This window comes from Sapajus apella, unplaced genomic scaffold (genome assembly GCF_009761245.1).
Source record: "Sapajus apella isolate SASKATOON/1434 unplaced genomic scaffold, GSC_monkey_1.0 scaffold6, whole genome shotgun sequence".
NCBI lineage: Eukaryota > Metazoa > Chordata > Mammalia > Primates > Cebidae > Sapajus > Sapajus apella.
In genome coordinates this window covers 68,727,144-68,747,510 of record NW_022436946.1, presented here as the reverse complement: position 1 = coordinate 68,747,510, position 20,367 = coordinate 68,727,144, and the positions used below count along the sequence as shown (strand labels likewise).

At 36.9% G+C, this 20,367-nt stretch overlaps 1 protein-coding gene across 1 annotated transcript in view; it reads right to left on the bottom strand.

Moving 5' to 3' along the window:
• The window catches only part of ELOVL4 (ELOVL fatty acid elongase 4), a 31,501-nt gene that overhangs the window by 9,288 nt on the left and 1,846 nt on the right, over positions 1–20,367 (bottom strand). The window contains exon 2 of the mRNA XM_032275442.1: positions 583–770. Coding sequence (XP_032131333.1) covers positions 583–770 — 188 coding nt within the window. The remainder of the gene's footprint in view (positions 1–582; positions 771–20,367) is intronic.

Sequence of the window (20,367 nt, the reverse complement as noted above, 5' to 3'; positions counted from 1 at the left end):
TAGCCTTTAGGATTTCCTTTGAAAATGTCATGGAAAATTTGCTAGTGCCCAGAAAAGTATATAATGATTAGCAACAACAGTTATATGGCAGTTAACTCATTTTAATTTCAGCGACAAATAGAACATTACATAATAGGATTTACTTGAAATCGGCATATTTTGATCAGTTACCAAACTAGAAACAACTGAAAAAGAATTATAAATAAATAGCTGCAACTGTTTACTGAGTGCTTAATATGTGCCAAACACTATGCAAAAATTATCTCTCTTAACTCTGATAATAACCACAGATGGTAGGTATTAAAGTGAGGAAAACGAGGCTAAGAAAAGTTAAATAACTTTCAATGTCAGCACAGCTAACAAGGGTTATTTTAGAATCTAGTTTGTCTTATTCAAAACTCCCATTTAAACAACTGTCCTATATGTTAAAATTTTTGTTATTCAAAAGTGAAAAATGTCAAAAATGTACTTTTACAGTAGCCAACACTTGTGTCTGGGTACAATATTACAATGATAGTTTTATACATTCTCATTTTTAAATTTCCAATAACCTTGGAAATTACAGTGATCTTAAAAACATACCTCTCTGAAGATAAAAAGGTTAAGCAAAACCATCCCAAAATTATAGATAATGAGCACTAAACGCATCTGAAAAGGTTCTCGGTCCTTCATCCATTTTGGACCCAGCCACACAAACAGGAGATAGAGAGTGCTTATACTTAGGGTAGGCCAAGGAGACTGCATCAGAGGCCAATTTTCCACACGTTTATCTACAGAGAGAACAAAATACCATAAAATTCATTCATCAATAAATGTTTTATAAAATACACTTTTTAGGAATCAAAATGTTTCAACTTAATTTCCTAATTTGATCAAATATGCATCACTGTCCTTTGAGTCCCAACAAAAATACATGGTATAAAAACCAAAGAAACAATACTGACTACTGCAAGTAGCTTTTGAAAATTATGCTTCGTTACTTATGTCACACATTATGTTTTACAGAGAACAAAAACAAGAAATAAAGCACAATAAAAAGAAAGGTGATAATCTTGGGATGAAAAGTCAATAAAAAAACTTCATGGACAGAAAATACATATCTTAACTTAAGGAAATATTTGTCTTCCATATTATACACGTGAAATTTATCAGGGCAGCTTGGAGGCTGTTGTGTGTGTCCACTCCTAAAGCAGGAAAGAATTTAACTGGAGAGGTATGGGGCAATAGAAGCCATTTGCTGAAATCTCTCGAGATACTGAAGGCAAGAGTACAGCAACTTTGAGAGATTAAGTTAGAGTTCATTACAATTCTATAATGTATTTAAACAGTCAACATATTCAAGACATTTTTCTAACTTTTTCATGAATTTTAACAAAAATTCATCTTTTAACATTATAAAAACATATTAATAGTAGTTTTTATATTTCTAAAAGCTAAACAACATTAAAAGGTTGCAAATCTAATGTTGAATTTATTCTTGGCAATGTAATCATTTTTATGTTCTATGGAAATAATGTAAAAGAAAATTCAAGTTCTTAGAACCAACCTAAATGAATTTAACTTAACTGTTGATTATAACAACTTCCTATTTGAACTGTCATTTTTACTAAAGGCTATATATGCAAAATGGTTCTGGATTATGGAACTAGGTATTAAAATACCTTACTTAAAAAATTAATCTGTGTCTATATACTGTCAATAGAAAATAAGATACAAGATATAAAACACAATATTTAATCAAATAATTTCCAAAGTGAGGGAGTAACATGATGACTAAGGTTTCAATGAAATCAGAGTTGTTAAAAAACATAACCTATTGCTTGATGACTTGTGATATAGGAAAAAAAAAAAGATAACAACTTGAACGAAAAACACATATGGGAACCAGGAAAACAGAAAAACTGATTTTATTTTATAGTTTCAAAAGGAGGTTTCTATTATGGCTATATCACTCAAATCAAACACATTTCAGAGTTAAAAGTAAACCACTATATTTGAACCATAGGAGAGATGGTAAACATCTCACAAGGAGGAAATGACTTAAAAGATGGCGCGGCTGACTTTTGTTAAAAAGGCATTGTGCCACTAAGGTCTTATCAGTGACTGTTCACTTTTCTTAATGGTATTGTATCTTTTTATGTTAATTGTCACTCTATGACCATATCTTTCTATGCTAAAGGCCCCCCATAAAACGTGGAATGCACATCTACTTACACATTTCTTTTTCTGTATTATAAGAAAAAAAAGGATTTATAGACGAAACATTTAGACAAACTGTCTGTCTGGGTCACAGAGAAGAAGTTGCTGTGGTATACTGTTCTTTTCCACAAACTTTAAGGTAGATGCTGTTTTTCCCATGAAACTTATACAAACAGAAAAAGTACTCTGAGTAGTGTCATACTCCATGTAACAACGAAAGGAGGATACATTTATCTGTGAGGAGATTTTAATTTCTAACATCACAGATTATTTCTCACCCTTACCACATACAGAATTTCTATTGATTTCAAAGGAAGTTCTGAGCAGCAGGTAGAAAAAAATTGGAGAAATAGGCTCAAAACTCTGCCGGAAATTAAGAGTAAATAAAAGTTCTCATTCTTTTTGATGTATAGTGTGATACGCTGTATCATTCTCATTCAACAGAGAAATTTAAAGAGAGGACTACCAAAGGAGAGAGGAAAAGAGACACTAGTGAGAAGCTGAAGATCTTACAACATAAAACACTAATAGAGGCCAACAGAAGAGTAAAAAGTAAAGAGAAATAGGAAATAACAGAGGTATTGGAGAAAGCATACAAGACTCTACCAGTAAGTAGACTGGTGATTGAGTTTTTTTTTTTTTAAGAAATGGAGTCTCATTCTATTGCCCAGGCTAGAGGGCAGTGGTGCAAACAGCTCACTGCAGCCTCCACCTCCAGGGCTCAAGCAATCTACCTGCCTCAGCCTCCCGAGTTGCTAGTGTCACAAATTATGAGTAAATAAAAATGTTCTTTCTTTTTTATATATAGTGTGGTACACTGTATTGTTCTCTCATTCAACAGAGAATTTTAAAGAAAGGACTACCGAAAGAGAGAAGGAAAGAGGCACTAGTAAGAAGCCACCATGACCCGTTGACTGAGTGAGTTCTAACACCAGCTCTGCCACTGTGCATAGGACCTTAGGAGCACAATCTATCTTCATTTTCTCCGTCTATAAAACTGGATGGGAAGTAGGTGAACTAGATTAGTGCTCCTCCAGTTTCAATGAGAAAATGAATTATCGGGCAGGGGGTGCGGAGGGAGCTGGGGATGGTAAAAATGCAGATTTTGAGACAGTGAGTCTGACATGCAGCCCATTTCCTTTCCTTTTTTTTCTCCTTTTTGAGACAGAGGCTCATTCTGTCACCTAGGCTGGAGTGAAGTAGCATGACCTCCATCCACTGCAGCCCCTGCCTCCTGAGCTGAAGCCATCCTCCCACCTCAGACTCCCAAGTAGTTGGTACTACAGGCATACGCCAACATGTCCTACAAATTTTTGAATTTTTTTAAAGATGAGGGTTTGCCTATTTGCCCAGATTAGTCTCAAACTCCTAAGCTCAAGCAATCCACCCACCTTGGCCTCCCAAAGTGTTAGGAGTACAGGCGTGAGCCATCATGCCCGACTTGTGCAGCCCATTTCTAAGAAGACTATGTATTTTCCAGGAAGCTCTAACTGATGCTGTGCCATTATTCCATGGACCACCTCCTTTTGAGTAATAACAAACTAGATGATTGTTTAGGTTTATTTTAACTTGTGAAAATTGTTACTTTATAAAAAATAATTACTAGAAAGAATAGACTAATGGTGAGGAAAAGTGGATCAAGAAAATTTTAACTGCTCAGGGGATGCATTTTACAAGACCAGAGCACCTGCATGTGTTACTATTCCATTACAGCACTTATCACACTGTCCAGTGACCTTCTTTTAAACTATAATCTCCCTGAAAGGAGGAACTGGGTCTTTCATTCTTTTATCGCAAGGCCTATCAAGGTACCTAAAAATATATTTGATGAATAAGAGTAAATAATTTTTTCACACGATTCCTCTATTCTCCATCCTTTCTGCCAAATCCAACAGTACAGTTATTGATATTCATGGTTTCCTCAGTGTCCAAGAACCCTTCCTACAGTTTTTCTCAGATCCTCCTCTATGTTGGCACAACTTTATCCTTAAAGTTAACAACTCTTCAGCCCAGGATTTAGTGAATGTGTATGCTTTATAAATCTCAAAGTCCTTTTACTTCATTACTTACTCTAGGGGAAAAAAGCAACACCCTCACTTTGCCCAACAATAAAAGGCATGCATTCATTCAACGACCACTTAACAAATCTGTTTTCAAACTATAAAAGGCCACATTTTACACCATACCCTTCTCAAATTAGCCCTTCTAGTTCACCAGGGTCAAAGAGCTTTCAAAAATCCAACTTCCCGCCGGGCGCGGTGGCTCAAGCCTGTAATCCCAGCACTTTGGGAGGCCGAGGCGGGTGGATCACCAGGTCAAGAGATCGAGACCATCCTGGTCAACATGGTGAAACCCCGTCTCTACTAAAAATACAAAAAATTAGCTGGGCATGGTGGCACGTGCCTGTAGTCCCAGCTACTCAGGAGGCTGAGGCAGGAGAATTGCCTGAACCCAGGAGGCGGAGGTTGCGGTGAGCCAAGGTCACGCCATTGCACTCCAGCCTGGGTAACAAGAGCGAAACTCCGTCTCAAAAAAAATTGGCGTTGACAATTACTACAGACTTCATGATAATCCAACTTCCCAGGATTATCATGAAGGCTGTAGTAATTGTCAACGCCAAACTCACAGCATAACAATTCCTAAGCTTTTAATAATATTTGGATGAAATTCCTCCATGTCATTACATGCTATAACACTACAGTATACAAGTTATGTGTGTCTTTCTACATGTATTTGCATTAATACTTTCTTTAGTGCTTCTGAGATGCAAATATTCTATATTTCTTTCATATGTTTCCTTTTCCACTAAAAAGGGCTGTGTCACAATAGTGCCATACAATGATATGAAAAGTCACCATTACTAACATGTCCACCCAAGTTTTGAACCAAAAAAATGTTTGGGGACCAAAACAGTAAAGAAAAATCATGAACACTAATGCTTCATGTATTTGATGTAAACTTTGAATATATTAAAGTAAATTATCCATATTTTCATTAACTCAAATGTTTAAACAAATATATTAACATTTTATAGCTGAATTAAATCCTCTAATTCATTTGGGGTATGCATTGAATACAAATGTAGATTATATATATTAGAGTGACAGAAGATATATTTCTATTATGTTGTCAATATCCTAATCTTAGACAGTTATCAGTGGAATTCCAGGCCATGGATTCATTAGGAAAAAAGACTGAAAAACTTCTGCTAAAATTCTACCTCTCCTACCACCACTGAAGTCAAACTCTGTCACCATATATGTTTTATGTAGCATTCTTGGGAATTTCTCTTTAGAAAGTTTTGCTGGGGTGGAGAAGGGAAACAAAAATGACACAAATATAAATGGACTCTTATCAACTTACCAAATTATTTTTATATTTTATACTGTTACTATCCTTATTAACATGTTTGTACCTTCATGTGTTAATAAATTTGCTTTTATTTTGAGCCTATTAATTAACAATGTTAAGGCTTTCATGTTGCATGTAAACCTTTATCTAAACTAGAATCATAAAATTTTAGATTTAGAAATGATCCCTTTATCTTAAAAATGAGATTCAGAGAGGTCCAGAGACTTGCCACTGTAGGTAAAGCAAGAGCCTCATGTGACCTAGCAGGTGTTCTAGGCACTACTCAATCATCATACACTTTAATCTAAAGGAGAAAATTTCCCATCAATTTCTTTCTGAATTATAGGTACAAATCCTGTATTTTAAGACTGTTCTTTCAAGGGAAAGAAAAATAAGAGAGGCTTTCCAAAAATTCCCTCAATAGAAAGAATGACAAGAGTTACTCAAAGGAGCCAAGTCTTACACTTCATTAGGTGTGCATCTGGCAAACCTGGGCCAGGATCATAACTGCTTCAAAGCCATGACACAGAATTAGGGAAATAGACTAAAGACATCTGGCCTGGAAAAAAGAAAGAAGCCTCATCAAATACTAAGAGAACTTATGAGAACTCAGATTTATTCTCTATTTTCAGAGAGACGAATTAGAACCAAGAGAAGTTATAGGAAAGTAAATTTCACCTGACTTCAGAACATTTCTAACCAGTGCATCTTTCCCTTTTGTACACAGAAGGAGTTCCTTTGGTAATGGGTTTCCCATCCCAGTTTTGAACAAAATTTAAGCAAACCTAAAGCCAAATATTATAGCAAATTGAAGTGAGGAGTAAAAGCCTTTATTTTGATAATGAGACTTACTAAGGCACATTACACCTTACCCCTTGCAGACCCTTAAGAGTTAAAAAATAGTTTGTAATGAAAATATTCTGAGACTGATTTATAAAGCTTATGCCAAGTGGGACTGATTTGTTTAATGTGGTCAGCAGTTATACAATTTTATCTTTATTAAAAGGCCACATAATGATTACACAACTATGTATGTTTGTCAAAATTCACAAACTCTCCACTAAAAGGAGTCAACTTTACTATGTGCAAATTATTCCTTTATAAGAAACAAGTGGTCCATCTGAAATGGGGTTTCCCTTGAATACCTTCTACCAAGGTATTTTTTTATTCTTAATCTAATTTTTATCTTAAGATCACAAGGCATGGTGGAATAGACAGAACAAACTTTGAAGTCAGATACTACTTTCTGAAGTGAAGTGATTTTGACCAGATTATTTGGTCCCTGACCATTCAATGCTCATCTAGTAGAGGAAGAGACAGACATGAGTATTCAATTGCTATGCAACGTGGTGAGTATATCAGAGGAGTGTCTTATGTACAGTGGTAGGACAGAAAAGGGGAAAAGGTGGGGTTTAAACACAGACATTTGAACTTTTCTTTTAGAGAAGAGGAATTTGCCAAGCAGACAGGTAGGGAGAAAAGTCTTTTTTCAGGGAGCAGAATTAGAAAGACCTACAAAGGTTCCATCAATACAATGACAAGGGATAGGCAAATGAAAATATCTGAATACCCTGAGAGAACTGAATGTATAAACGGCCCAAAAGCAAGAAATAAAACAATTTGGAAACTAAGCAGACCTCACAGAGATGATATATATAAATGAAGAGGGCAGGAAATGATTGTGATGATCCCTTAGGAGGTCTTACAAACTACACTAAGGATGCTGAAATATAGCATGTAGATAATGAGGAGATATTTGATTGGTTTTGGCTTTTTTTTGAGGGGGGGAGGGTCTGGCTTTGTTGCCCAGGCTAGAATGCAGTGGCATGATCTCAGCTCACTGCAACCTCCACCTCCAGGGCTTAAGTGATTCTTGTGCCTCAGCTACCCAAGTAGCTGAGACTACAGGTGCACGCCACCACACCCAGCTAATTTTTCTGTTTTTTTGTAGAGACAAGGTCATGCCATGTTGCTCAGGCTGGCCTCAAACTCCTGAGCTCCAGCAACCCACCTCCTTGGCTTCCCAAAGTGCTGGGATTACAGTTGTGAGCCACCATGCCCAGCCGATTTTGGCTTTTAAAAGATCATCGTAGAGGCAGTGGGGTGTTGACTGAGGGGAAGGCAATTATGTCAAGAGGCAGGAAAACCAGCTGCATCAGTGGTTCTCCACACTTGTCTACTGCTAGACTGCCCATGTAAGAATTATGCGCTTGTTAAAATTATAGATTCCCAGGTCCTACCCCAGACCTACTGAATCAAAATCCTGCAGGTGAGACTGGGCACTATGATCTGAGCTCCCTGGGGTGATTCTGACAGGCAGGCAGACTTGAAGACCACTATAATGCAAGAGATCATGGAAACATGGGTCAGGGAGCTGGACTGGCAATGAACAGGATAGGTAGGTAGGAAGGTTTCATGGGAAGAAACTACAAACTCTACAATTGTTATGGATGTGAAAGGAGAGAGTCAAAGAAAAGTTAAGAAGTACTCCCAGATTTCTGGGCTATCTGGCAACACAGATAGTGAGATCAAGATCCAGAATAGAGTATAAAGGAAGAGGAGGAGATCTGGGAGAAACTGATCAGGTAAATGTTAAGTATCTTGCATCTGAGCTACTTGTGGGACAGCTAGGTGGAAGCATCCAGTAGCCTCTGGAGCTGTGGAGGAACTGCCAGGAGCATGTCAAGTGAAAAAGGAATGACTCTGAGGACAGTCAAAGACGAGTGGGTGAAATGGCCGCAAATCAGCCAGAGAGGCAGGAGAAGAGAAAACCATGTCACAGAGACCGAGAAAATTCTAAAAGGACAGGGTATGCACCACAACCTATAGCTGGAGAACCAACTGCTATGCCCTTTTCTTTTTTAATGAGGAAATAATTACTTCCTAGGGTTAATGTGATAATTAAATGAACCAAAGTATGTGAAGTTTCCTAGCACACATGGACAACACAAAGTCACATATTTCCTTCTGCCACAGCCTATTCTCCCCCCACTTTACATCTTCACAAAATGTGTCTCATGTCAGAGATAATCTGATCCTCTCCCCTTATGAGACGAGTCCCTCAATGTCTTCTAGGATTTTTTCTTCTCAACCTAGAGAGTTCCATATTCTGAATATGGACTCTCAAATCTTACCTGCTAGCATTAGCCTTCTCACTTACCAGCTGAACAAACCCAAGAAGTTACTTAGTCCCCCTGGCCTTATGGATGATAATAGGGCTGTTGTAAGGAATAAAATAATATGTATACAGCATCTGACAGTTTCAGAGTCCAATAATTGTTGAAATTTCATTATTATTGACACTGATCTACCACTAAATCCTCCTGTCTTCAAAGAGAAGAGTTAAAACAAATTAAATAAAAATTACCATGAATAATTAAACTTGGAAGAGTTTACACTGAGAAGAAAAACATTTTATGACATAGACCGAGAAGACATTTTATAATTCTGTATTTATTCAACAGATAAAATACATAAAAATTCTCACTAACTCTAATTTTTAAAATTATTTATAGAGAGGTTTTTTAAAAAACCCCTTTTCATAACAATACCAACCAGATTTTAATAAAGAATAAAATGTAATCTAACAGTTTTCAAGTAATCCATGTAACTTCTACTTAATATACAAATAACTATAATTAATACTTACAACAAATTATCAGTATGTTTATTAAAGCAACTTCCTTAAAAACCTCTAATAGACCTGTTTTTTTTTGTTTTTGTTTTTGTTTTTTTCTGATTTCTTTTAAAGCTTTTTGTAACTCAGGATCTCCACCAGTCAGAACAAACTATCTTCCCTAGTAATCTAAGCTAGTAAAGTTCTACTATAATCTAGCAAAAGAAAAAGTAGTACTGAAAACTTTTAGAACATCCCAACCCCTAGAAGAATTAAAGGAAAGAAATACAAAAATACAGTAGGAAATCATCTAAATGATGGCAAGGGAAGTCACATGGAGCAGAGGCAGCTTGATACAGGGAGAGGGACAAGACTTGAATTAAAAACCTAAATTCTAGCTCTGTCATTTATTTTCTAGCCCCATGACTGTGAACCTGAAACTTGGAGCCACTATGTTCTCCTAAAGTAAAGGTGATAAATAAGATTAACTAAATCATTGGCCCTTTTGATTCAGGTAAAATGAGCAGCAGTTATTCATCAATATAATATGGTTCTAGAAGACATACAAAATCCCTGTTAGGATAAAAAAATAATTAAATGCTCTAAAAAATACACGCTGTCATTTGATTTTTACATTAATAACTTAAGCACATTTAAAATTCTTTTTCCATAACAGTACATAGGAGTAGACTGCAAAACAAATTAGGAATACTCCACTCCCTTGTTATTCAAAGTATAGTCCATGCACCAGCAGAAAAGCATCACCTGGAAGCTTACAAGAAATGCAAAATCTCAGGCCTCACCCCAGAACTACTAAATCAGAATCTGCATTTTAATAAGATTCCACAGTTACTTAACACATTAAAGTCTAAGAAGCACTGCTTTGGTCTAGTCAGAAATGTGAGCCTACTTTAACATATAATTAAGTCACAAAATAAAGTTTGCTTGATTTCTTCCTAGATTCTATCTGAATAAATCAGCCACTTCCTCATCTTCTAAAACCATCCATATGTGTTCAATCCACCATAAACAAAAGAAGAACACAAGGCTAACAATTGCTAAATATTGAGCAGTTTCAAGAGTATATTCAAGATACCAAGAAGTCTCTACTGTATTATTCCCTAAAACTATCTACCCTTTAATTAGTTAAAACCAACAGTTGCAAATTAACTCCTTTAAAAAAAAAATCTGTCTACTAATCACCGCTAATATACTAAGTGATATTATTAAAAATCCATTTGCCGGCCGGGTGCGGTGGCTCAAGCCTGTAATCCCAGCACTTTGGGAGGCCGAGGCGGGTGGATCACGAGGTCAAGAGATCAAGACCATCCTGGTCAACATGGTGAAACCCTGTCTCTACTAAAACTACAAAAAATTAGCTGGGCATGGTGGCGCGTGCCTGTAGTCCCAGCTACTCAGGAGGCTGAGGCAGGAGAATTGCCTGAACCCAGGAGGCGGAGGTTGCGGTGAGCCGAGATCGCGCCATTGCACTCCAGCCTGGGTAACAAGAGCGAAACTCCGTGTCAAAAAAAAAAAATAATAAATCCATTTGCCTTTACAGATTACACAAAAAGGCTAACAATTAATATGTCATATTGTACACTGCAAGTACCCCAAAGGGTAACTGCAGTCTTTTTCTTAAGGAAATAGTCAGTGTCTTCCTCCATTTCTTGTAAGTGTCATGAGGGCTAAGCTACAGCCCTTATTCCTTGCTGTACCTCTGTAACAATGGCAGGTATTTAAGAGTATTCAAACATTTGTTAAAAGAAATTTTCAGTGAAAACTGTAGACAACAGTTGTCAAGAAGAGTCTGGGAAAAAGCTTATCTCTAACAAAGGGAGTAAACTACATACACCTTAAAGGCCTCTCCTAGGTTCAAATCTAAAGTGTGATGCTTAATATATTCCTCAAGCATTGTCTATGAGTGAGGTAAAAAGGGCAGAACTAGAAGAGAAGAGCCCTTCAAATAAAACTGGAAAAAATGGAGCAGGTAATGAACAATTTGAAATACACTCTAGAAATAAACAGATTTTGAAGGTGGTGGGGGAAGAACAGTATGATCAGATTCCTGTGTAGTCAGCAGGATTAGCAGGGAAAACGAGAATGGAAGGTTTGAGCTTGGAAGAGCACCCGGATGAATGGGAGGAAAGGGTAGCCTGTGTAGACTGCAGAGGTAGACAAGGCAGAGGCTGGGCTAAAAAAAAATGGCAAAGAAGTCAGAATGTGATGGGTAGACAGGAGGGAACTGAGACTTTGACCAGCTAAAGAGGGGAAAGCTGTGATGTCTCAAGGTATGAGGGAGCAGGTGCCCTGAGAGCTGTTCAGTAGGGTTAAAACAAGATGTTTCCTCTAACTCAGCTGTGTAACAGTTACCCAAGAGCCTAAAAGAATGGAGGGCAGAGTTAAAAGCAGAGGAAAAAGAATTTTCATTGCAAGTTTGCCTGAATAGAGATCATAATAATGGTAGAAAGTGAGAGAAATTGTTAAATGTCCTATAGCAAGCAGAACACAAGAACAGATTCAGAAGCTGTAAAGGAAAAAAGACAGTAACACAGATGAGAGAATCAATGTGTGATTCAAGCTGAAGGCTGGTTGCCCTGGAATTTAATTTGATAGGATTAGTATTAGATGAATCAGGTTCAGGGAAAGTCAGTTTACTCACCTGGAAAATGGCAACAATAGCACCTAGTCCAATGGAATATGAGGACTAAATGTGATAACACATATAAAACACTGGACACAATGCCTGACAGTTAGCATCCAATAAATGTCCACTATTATTACGGGCAATAAAATGGTATTTATTGAATAAATAAGTAGGCTATGCTGCATTATAAACAGGTCAGTGTTGGGAAGGAGAAAGTTCCTGATTCTATTCCAGCTCTGTTACTTTGTAGCTATATAGCTTTGAGTCTATTTCTTCATCTATAGATGGTCAAATAATATCTAACTCATAGAGAGGATCTGAAGATTAAACATAAGTTGTATAAAATGCAGTGCTACAGCATCTTAAAATGGTCCTATACTAAATGCTCAATAAATGGTGGTGAGTTTCATAATGTGCAGATGGTATCTGGCTTCGAACTCCTGACCTCAAATGATCTGCCTGCTTTGACCTCCCAAAGTGCTGGGATTACAGGCGTGAGCCACCACGCCGGAGTGCAGATGATATCTGAATTAATGACTTCAGAAAATGGCCTATTCATAGAAGCCAGTTTATAAAGGAAAAGGAGACAATTCCAAGGGTGAAAATGTATCCCAAGAGAGAGAGAGCTGAAGAATGCTGCCTCAGATTCTGGAAGCCAAGATTAGAATACAAGTAAGTAGCTTCCTTCTTTCCCTGTTTCCCAATTTTGCTGGGCTTCTCAGAAAAAATAGTCATAAAACTTAATCTGGAAGTTCCAAGTCCAACCATTCACCCAGTGCTGCCAATGATCTCAAAGCTTTAAGAAAACTGAAATGGTGTTTTCCTTTAGCAAGAAAGATTGGAAATACCATTACAGTGTGTGTGTATGTGAGTTAATGGGAATTTTAGCCAAAATCTTCCCTTGTCTCTAACAGTTCTATAAGTTGAATAGCCACTGTGTAAAATACTGTTAGTCCTGAATGAACTTCATTATCCTTTCACTAACAATAGTTTCTAGCTCTTGTATTATGCAATTTGGCAAATACTTTCATAATTCACCTTGAATACACTTTTTAAAAAACAATCCTATACCATCATATGGAAGTTAACTATCTTCTGAGGCTAAATATCACTTTTTGTATTCTATATATATTCACATATTTGTGTATGTATATAGTATATGAATAAATATCACATTGTAGTTTAATCTCATAACTTTGAATATTTAGATGTCTTTTTTTAGATGATCTTTGGTAATATTACGACTTTGTTCAGATTTAGTATTCTACCTACTTTGTAGGTAACAGTAAAAGAAAAGGTAAAAGAAAAGAGAAACACAGATTAAAGGCCTGATTCTTTCTTGCTTGGCTAGAGTAATGGGAAGACAAGAGCACTGGGCTAGGGACAAAACAACCTGTGTTCACTCATTTCCACTACAGTGACTACCTGCAAAAGTTACTTCTGTAAATCTCGAGGACTGCTAAATATATAGAAAAATTGACTTCAAGGCCTATCTCCCAGAGTTATTGAGAAGTTCTTAGCAAAACTATAGAGCAAAATACAAAGCTGAAATTTTCTTCCTCGCTATTGGCTACTTTCTAGCCGCTTGGATTTTTTTTTTTTTAAGCCAACAGCTACATAGTCTCCTTAAAAAGTCATTTTACTTTAAACTGAAAAAGAAAGAATTGATTGCTTTACCATTGAGCACTGAAGATATCATTTCTACAGGTGCTATTGTATTAATTTTTTTAATATATGAAATTCTTACATTGTAAAAAAGCATATAACATAAAATATACCAACTTAATCATTTTTAAATGTACAGTCCAGGAGCATAAATATATTCACATTGTTGTGAATCTCTGGAACTTTTCTATCTTGAAAAACTGAAATTCTATACCCATTAAACAAGTCTTCAGTTCTCCTTCTCCCCAGGCCCTAACAAACACCTTTCTACTTTCGGTTTCTATTAATTTGACTACATTTTTATTATTTATTTACAATTTTATTTATTTATTTATTTGGCCAGGATCTTACTCTGTCACCCAGGCTGGAGTGCAGTGGCACAATCATGGTTTACTGAAGCCTTGACCTCCTAGGCTCAAGTGATTCTCCTCCCTCAGCCTTCTGAATAGCTGAGCCTAGAGGCACACGGCACCATGCCTGGCTAATTTTTAATATTTTTTTGTTGCCCATGTTGGTCTGAAACTCCTGGGCTCAAGTGATCCTTGAGCCTCTGCCTCCCAAAGTGCTAGGATTATAGGCATGAGCCACTGGACCTAGCCTGAATTTGACCACTTTAGAACGCCCATATAAGTGGAACCATAATGCCACATACATAATTATCTTCTTGTGACTGGATTATTTCACTTAGCGTAATGTCAAGGTTCATCTATGTTGCAGCATATGTTGAAATTTCTTTCCAAGGCTGAATAATATTCCACTGTATGTATATACCACATTGTGTTTATCCATTTATCCATCAATGGATGTCTGGATTGTTTCCATCTCCTAAGTACTATAAATAATGCTGCTATGTACATGAGTGTGAAAAAATATATAAAATCAGTTAACACACACCTGTGCTTAAGTTTTTGTTTTAAAAATGAATAAAAATGAAAACAGAAAAGCTTGCTTCTTGGAATTCTGCATTTCAAAAATCACAAATGGTTTTATGCGATTATACCTGACAGTGAGTAACTGATTACCTCAATGGATTAATGCATTTGTCTTTCAAATTCCAAAATTTTTATTCTAATGCAATATAATCATAAATAAAACATCATACTAAGGTATTTGTTTACAAATGATATTTCAGGAAGAAAAATAAATGGCAAAAGATTTCAAAAATTTGTATTTTGATTAGTTAAAAAGCATACTTGCCGGGCGCGGTGGCTCACGCTTGTAATCCCAGCACTTTGGGAGGCCGAGGCGGGTGGATCACGAGGTCAAGAGATCGAGACCATCCTGGTCAACATGGTGAAACCCTGTCTCTACTAAAAATACAAAAAATCAGCTGGGCATGGTGGCACGTGCCTGTAATCCCAGCTACTCAGGAGGCTGAGGCAGGAGAATTGCCTGAACCCAGGAGGCGGAGGTTGCGGTGAGCCGAGATCGCGCCATTGCACTCCAGCCTGGGTAACAAGAGCGAAACTCCGTCTCCAAAAAAAAAAAAAAAAGCATACTTATATCAAAACCATTTAGTTTCTTTTGTTTTCTCTTCTGTAAGACCTACATATTTTATCAGTTTTATAAAAATCTTAAGTCATACTTCCAAACGTAAGTAAAAAATGCTCATATATAAAGTGGCTATAATAGAAAGTAATTTGTAATGTTGTAGGTAAAAATCTCACATTTTCTATTGGAAAAATATGAAGACTGAGTTTAGACTGATATCCAGGCCATTGTTTGAGGAGATGTTACAAAGAATCAATAAAGTAAGCCTTAAAGGTTATGTAGTTCAACCTTCTCAAGGTACAGGTAGAAGAGACCCAGAGTCATGAACAACTTGTCTGAAATGACATAACATGCCATCCTCAAAACCTGAGTATCACAAAATAAAAGTAATATAGAATTGAGATAATTTTATTCTTTAATACCATTGCTACTGTTTTTGATAAAATAGTTGGCTCTTGGTTATTCAAGGAAACTAGACAATTAAATAGGTATAGTGTTACAGCAACAAAAACAGTGCTATTTCAAAACAGATGCTTAAATAGATACATACTTTTGTTTCTCTATTCCTCTATTTCTTATAAAGCAAATTTTTAAAAAGTAAAAAAGGACAAAATATTAATCTGTTATTTATACTATTTAGGCAGTGTTGAAAGAGTTTTGCTGGGAAAGATTTTATTTACTACATAAAATGAGGTTTCTGAATCCCTGATAAACGTATATTTGAAATTGCTTCACCTATTCCAAGAAAGTGACATCTATATCCAGACTTTTACAGATTACCTAATTTAACCCTCTTAATTTACAGATGAACAATGCTGAGAATAGAGAAAGCAAAGAAACTTGTCCAAACTCTCACAACAAATCAGCAGCAGACCAGGACTAAAGTCTGGGTCATCTAAATCCCAATTCAGAATTCTTCCCATTCACTATACTGCACTGCCCTCTTCACTTCCACACATGACAATGATTCTGCATAGACAATGAAGAGAAGAGAACAATTGTATCTGATTTTATGTCTCTTAAAATCCTCATTTTATATCTGTTTTGTACTACTAAATGACTATTGGTCTGATTTATTCATTAAATTTAGTTAACAGCAAGGGAATTAATGACCAACAGATAAAAAAGATCTATCTTTTAAATAAAACTCTCTGGCCAGGTACAGTGGCTCATGCCTGTAATCCCAGCACTTTGGGAGGCTGAGGTGGGCGGATCACATGACAACACAAGTTTAAGAGCAGCCAGGGCAACATGGCGACACCCCCTCTCTAATAAAAACAAACACAAAAACCTTCTGTAATTTAGTGTGGTCTAAAACCTTATTCGTGTTTTGTAACCACAATATATCACGATTTAAAATTATGTTAGATTAAGATGGTCATCTCCTCATACATATCAAATCAAAAAATACGTGTGATAATCTCTGGTGTTGGAGAGAAAAACACAAGAAGTGAAGTGGTAAATAATAACTAAAGTGTAAACAGTTAAAGACTAGGGTCATAGCAGGAATGGCACAGGATATACGCGAGCAATTATTAAAGACAATGAGCTCCTGTGAGACAACAACTTGCTCCAGGATACCATGAACAAGAAAGGTTTTGCAAAGGAGGCCTATTGTACTGGGGTTCTGGTAAAAAGTATCCGGAGAGATAAACAGGGAAAAGTTAGTAAAGGCAAGGGGAATGGTGGGATGAGAAACATAAAGGTGGACATGTATATGTTTTACTCAAGGGTCAGTGAGTTATTCCAGTTGGCTAGGGCTGCAGGTATTTGGGCAGGAGAATACCGACTGATCATGCTAGAAAGCCAATATGGACTCTAGCTTTAAAAGGCCATGTGTTTCCTCCCCTCTCCTTACTGAAATCCAAACCCATATGATTTTAAAATATATATTCTAATGGAAAATAAAACAACAGCACGTTAGTTAGTTAATAGGCAAAATACCCTAATAGTTAAGAGAAAAAAAAGCCATCTAAAGTGAAAAAAGTTAGACTCTCTTACACTACTCATTTCTGAGTACTAATACATGCCTAATTCAGAATAAGTGGCTCAATAAATGAAAAATACTTATGTTCGTAACGTTAAATCATTTACAGATGACATTATCCACAGGGCTTGAGAAAAAAACAAGAAAACAAATTGAACTTTAAAGGATGCCAAAGTGTTCTATGGCTCTTAAGATTACAAAAGTGCCATCTGATATAATTATCTGCATAACTCTTAAAACTTTGTCTTCCTAAGTCAAAAAGTCTAAGTTAAAACAGTTAAAAATGTGTCCTGACAACAGTTTAGGATCTGCATTGTTTACCCTCCTGGAATTCCATCTGCAATAGGATGTTTTACTGCATGCTGTCATTGGGGAAGAGATAAGAGCATTAGCCGTTAAAGCCTAGCAGTCTGCCACCAAAAATCAGACTGTGGTGAGGGAAAAGACAATGCAAACTAAACCAAAAACAAAAAATACTAAAATGGCATGGACCGCCCAGAGGCTTCAGGGAGCTTATGAGTAAAGGATAATTAGGACCTCACTGAAAACAGTGACCAAAGGAGATTCCGTGTTAGGAGCTAGTGATGTTTTGTAATTTTTTTTTAATTAGCTGCCTACAACTTGGAGAAAACTGCATTACCAGGCTAAACCAAACAAAGAAAATCTATTTTAGGTAATAGCATAGATGAAAAATTAAACAATAACTGTGACAAATAATAAAATTAATGTAGGCATACTATACAATATTTAAAATACATACTCCTCTGGGGCCTAGCAATCCCTAAGACAAACCTGCTTTTACTTCAGCTCATTCGAGCTGAGTTAAACATCCCCTCCCACTAGCCCCCAGTTTCATCAAACCTGGAGGACTCACTGGCCTGGCCCTTAAGCACCTTCCCAGTTTCCAGGGTTTTCAGACAAGGTGTTCCCCTTGTCTTTGATACCTCTTGCCCTAGTTTGCCCTTCTCAAATACTTTGACAGTACTTACATCAACTCCTCATTCAAGGGCAGAGGAAAGCAAACTGTGGTGAAACAGCTAAAATATTCTAAAAACAGCCTGTACATTCCTTTTAGGTAGGAGAAGTAGAGATGAGAAGAGCAGGGAAAGACTTTTCTAACCTTCCCTAGGCCCCGGCTAGGCCTGAGCCTGGCAGATCACACTGCCTCCAGACCATGATACCAAGGAAAGGGGAATGACAGTGACCCCTCCTCCCTTGACTTTGCAAGCTACATGAGAGCAGTGACCAAGTGTCCTCCTTCCCTATCCAGGGCCTTGGACTGTGTCTATACATGGCAAGTAAATACAGAAAGAATGAATGATATCATAAGCCTGGTTTTCACATTTTGTCATCATTCTACAGTTCTCCTCCCTCTTCCTGTATCACTCATCCCTTCTCCTTTCTGACCCCTGTAAAGTAAATTCAAGAACCCAGCAAGGCTGGTCTCTTATGTTCTAACTGCAACTACCAAACAGACAATTTTTCTCACCAAAATGTGGGGTACTGTATGTGAAAAGAGGGCCAATGCCAACCATTATCACCCCCAACCAATAACAGCTCCCATACCCTGTGGACAACACCTATTTAGAAACAAATGGTCAAAAGACACATGGCCTCACAGGAGACACCTGGCTTTACTGTAAGCATCCTACTAACTCTCTAGGGTGTTTATACACTAAATGTCAGGTATGCAAAAAGCTATCAAACATGTATTAAAAGCATGAATAAATGAATAATGTGGATTGGGGAATATTTAGATTCATCAGTTTAAAAATGTATATACAACTTTATATAATTTGAGCCTAGGACTCCAATTCTAATAATTTTAATGTACTCATGAAGTGAAAGGATAGAAGGAAAAAAGCTAACATGATGACATTGGAATACCTACTCTAATACTAACAACTGGTATAAAGTCCTACAACAGCCCATACTTTAATATACATCAACACTAACTTCCTCATTCAAAATGTCTAAAAATATAGAGAAAAATTATTTTTGTTGTTTTTCTAAAAGTACACTTTTTTCAAACTCTCAATTCCAATGTACAAAGTGTTAATACTATAGCAAAAGTAACATTTTTGGTATTAACATATTATGGACTATATTCTGTATTTGCTACATATGTGCCTTTGAAAAGCCCAATTTTCAGTTATTGCCTTGGATATGTTTGAATATTTACAGCACCATTTGATATAGCAGCACAAAATGACATTTTTCCAGAAACTGTTTGCCCTAGGGCAGAAATCTCTTGGATTGTAAATATACTCTACAAAAGTGTAACTATTCCTGTGTGACAGTACAAAGTATAGTTTATTTGTACTTAGGTAGAAACCTCAACGGACAAAAAAATTTAATGAATTAATAAAAGAGAATGAAAGCAGCAGTAACTACAGCACTAGGAATGACAGCAGCCAAAGGCAAGGAGCCTACCTCATTTCTTGCTCTCCCTCAATCATTTGCATACTTTTACCAAATTCATCACTATTTCTTAAGATCATCTTTCTTTCCCGCCCATTTTTGTTTGCCCTTCTTTCCAAACATTTGAATCACCAACTTTTGTTTAACCTCATCTGATAAGCTACTTTTCTACTTTGGTATCCCCCACCCAGATTTTCATCAAATTATTCCGAGAGGTGGAATCAGGGCAGAGTGAATGAGTCTTCCCAAAAAAAGGAACATGAGGAGCATAGAATGAGGGAGAGTAAAAGTAAATGGGACACCACAGACTTCGGCCCGAACCTGAAAAATACTTCTCCTTACACAGCAGTACAGCAGAACAGACTATATCCACTAAGCCTCTCTGTTGGTTAAGAAATACCATCTGCCTACATAAGGTAGCTCATTACAGAAAGCAAGGAAGCAGTCTCAGGTTTCGTAAGTGGATAGTCAAAGCATAGGCAAATACCTTCCTCCTGCCTGCCAGTGAGAGGTCACTTGTGTTCCAAGGCTACTCTCACTTCTCAGGCCTGGCCTAAAATATTATTTTAGATGCCCTTCGAAGCCTAGTAGCAAGCTTTCATATGCATCAACTGCACAAAATTTCCTGTTTCATTTGTTGTTGTTTTTTACACAAACATCATTAGGAAGAAATTCACTATCACAGAAAGGTGTATTCTACCTTTGCTCTCAATTTTTCCTTCTGAGACTCAAGAGACGGGAAAGCTCCAGGATAGGATAGGAATGAGAGGACTGAGAACTCCCGGGTGTGGCTCTGGCTATATGGAGATTGGAGGATCTCGACAGTGTCTAACTCCAAGGTATGCGAAGTACAATTATCTGCTAAAGAACTTGTCTGATGTTCAGCTGTATACAATTGTGTAATGGGAAGCCCTGATGCAATGTTTAAAGAACTTAAATCACAGAGATGAAGGGAAGGGCACATCTTTCTCAGGTTTTGCAGGTACAGTG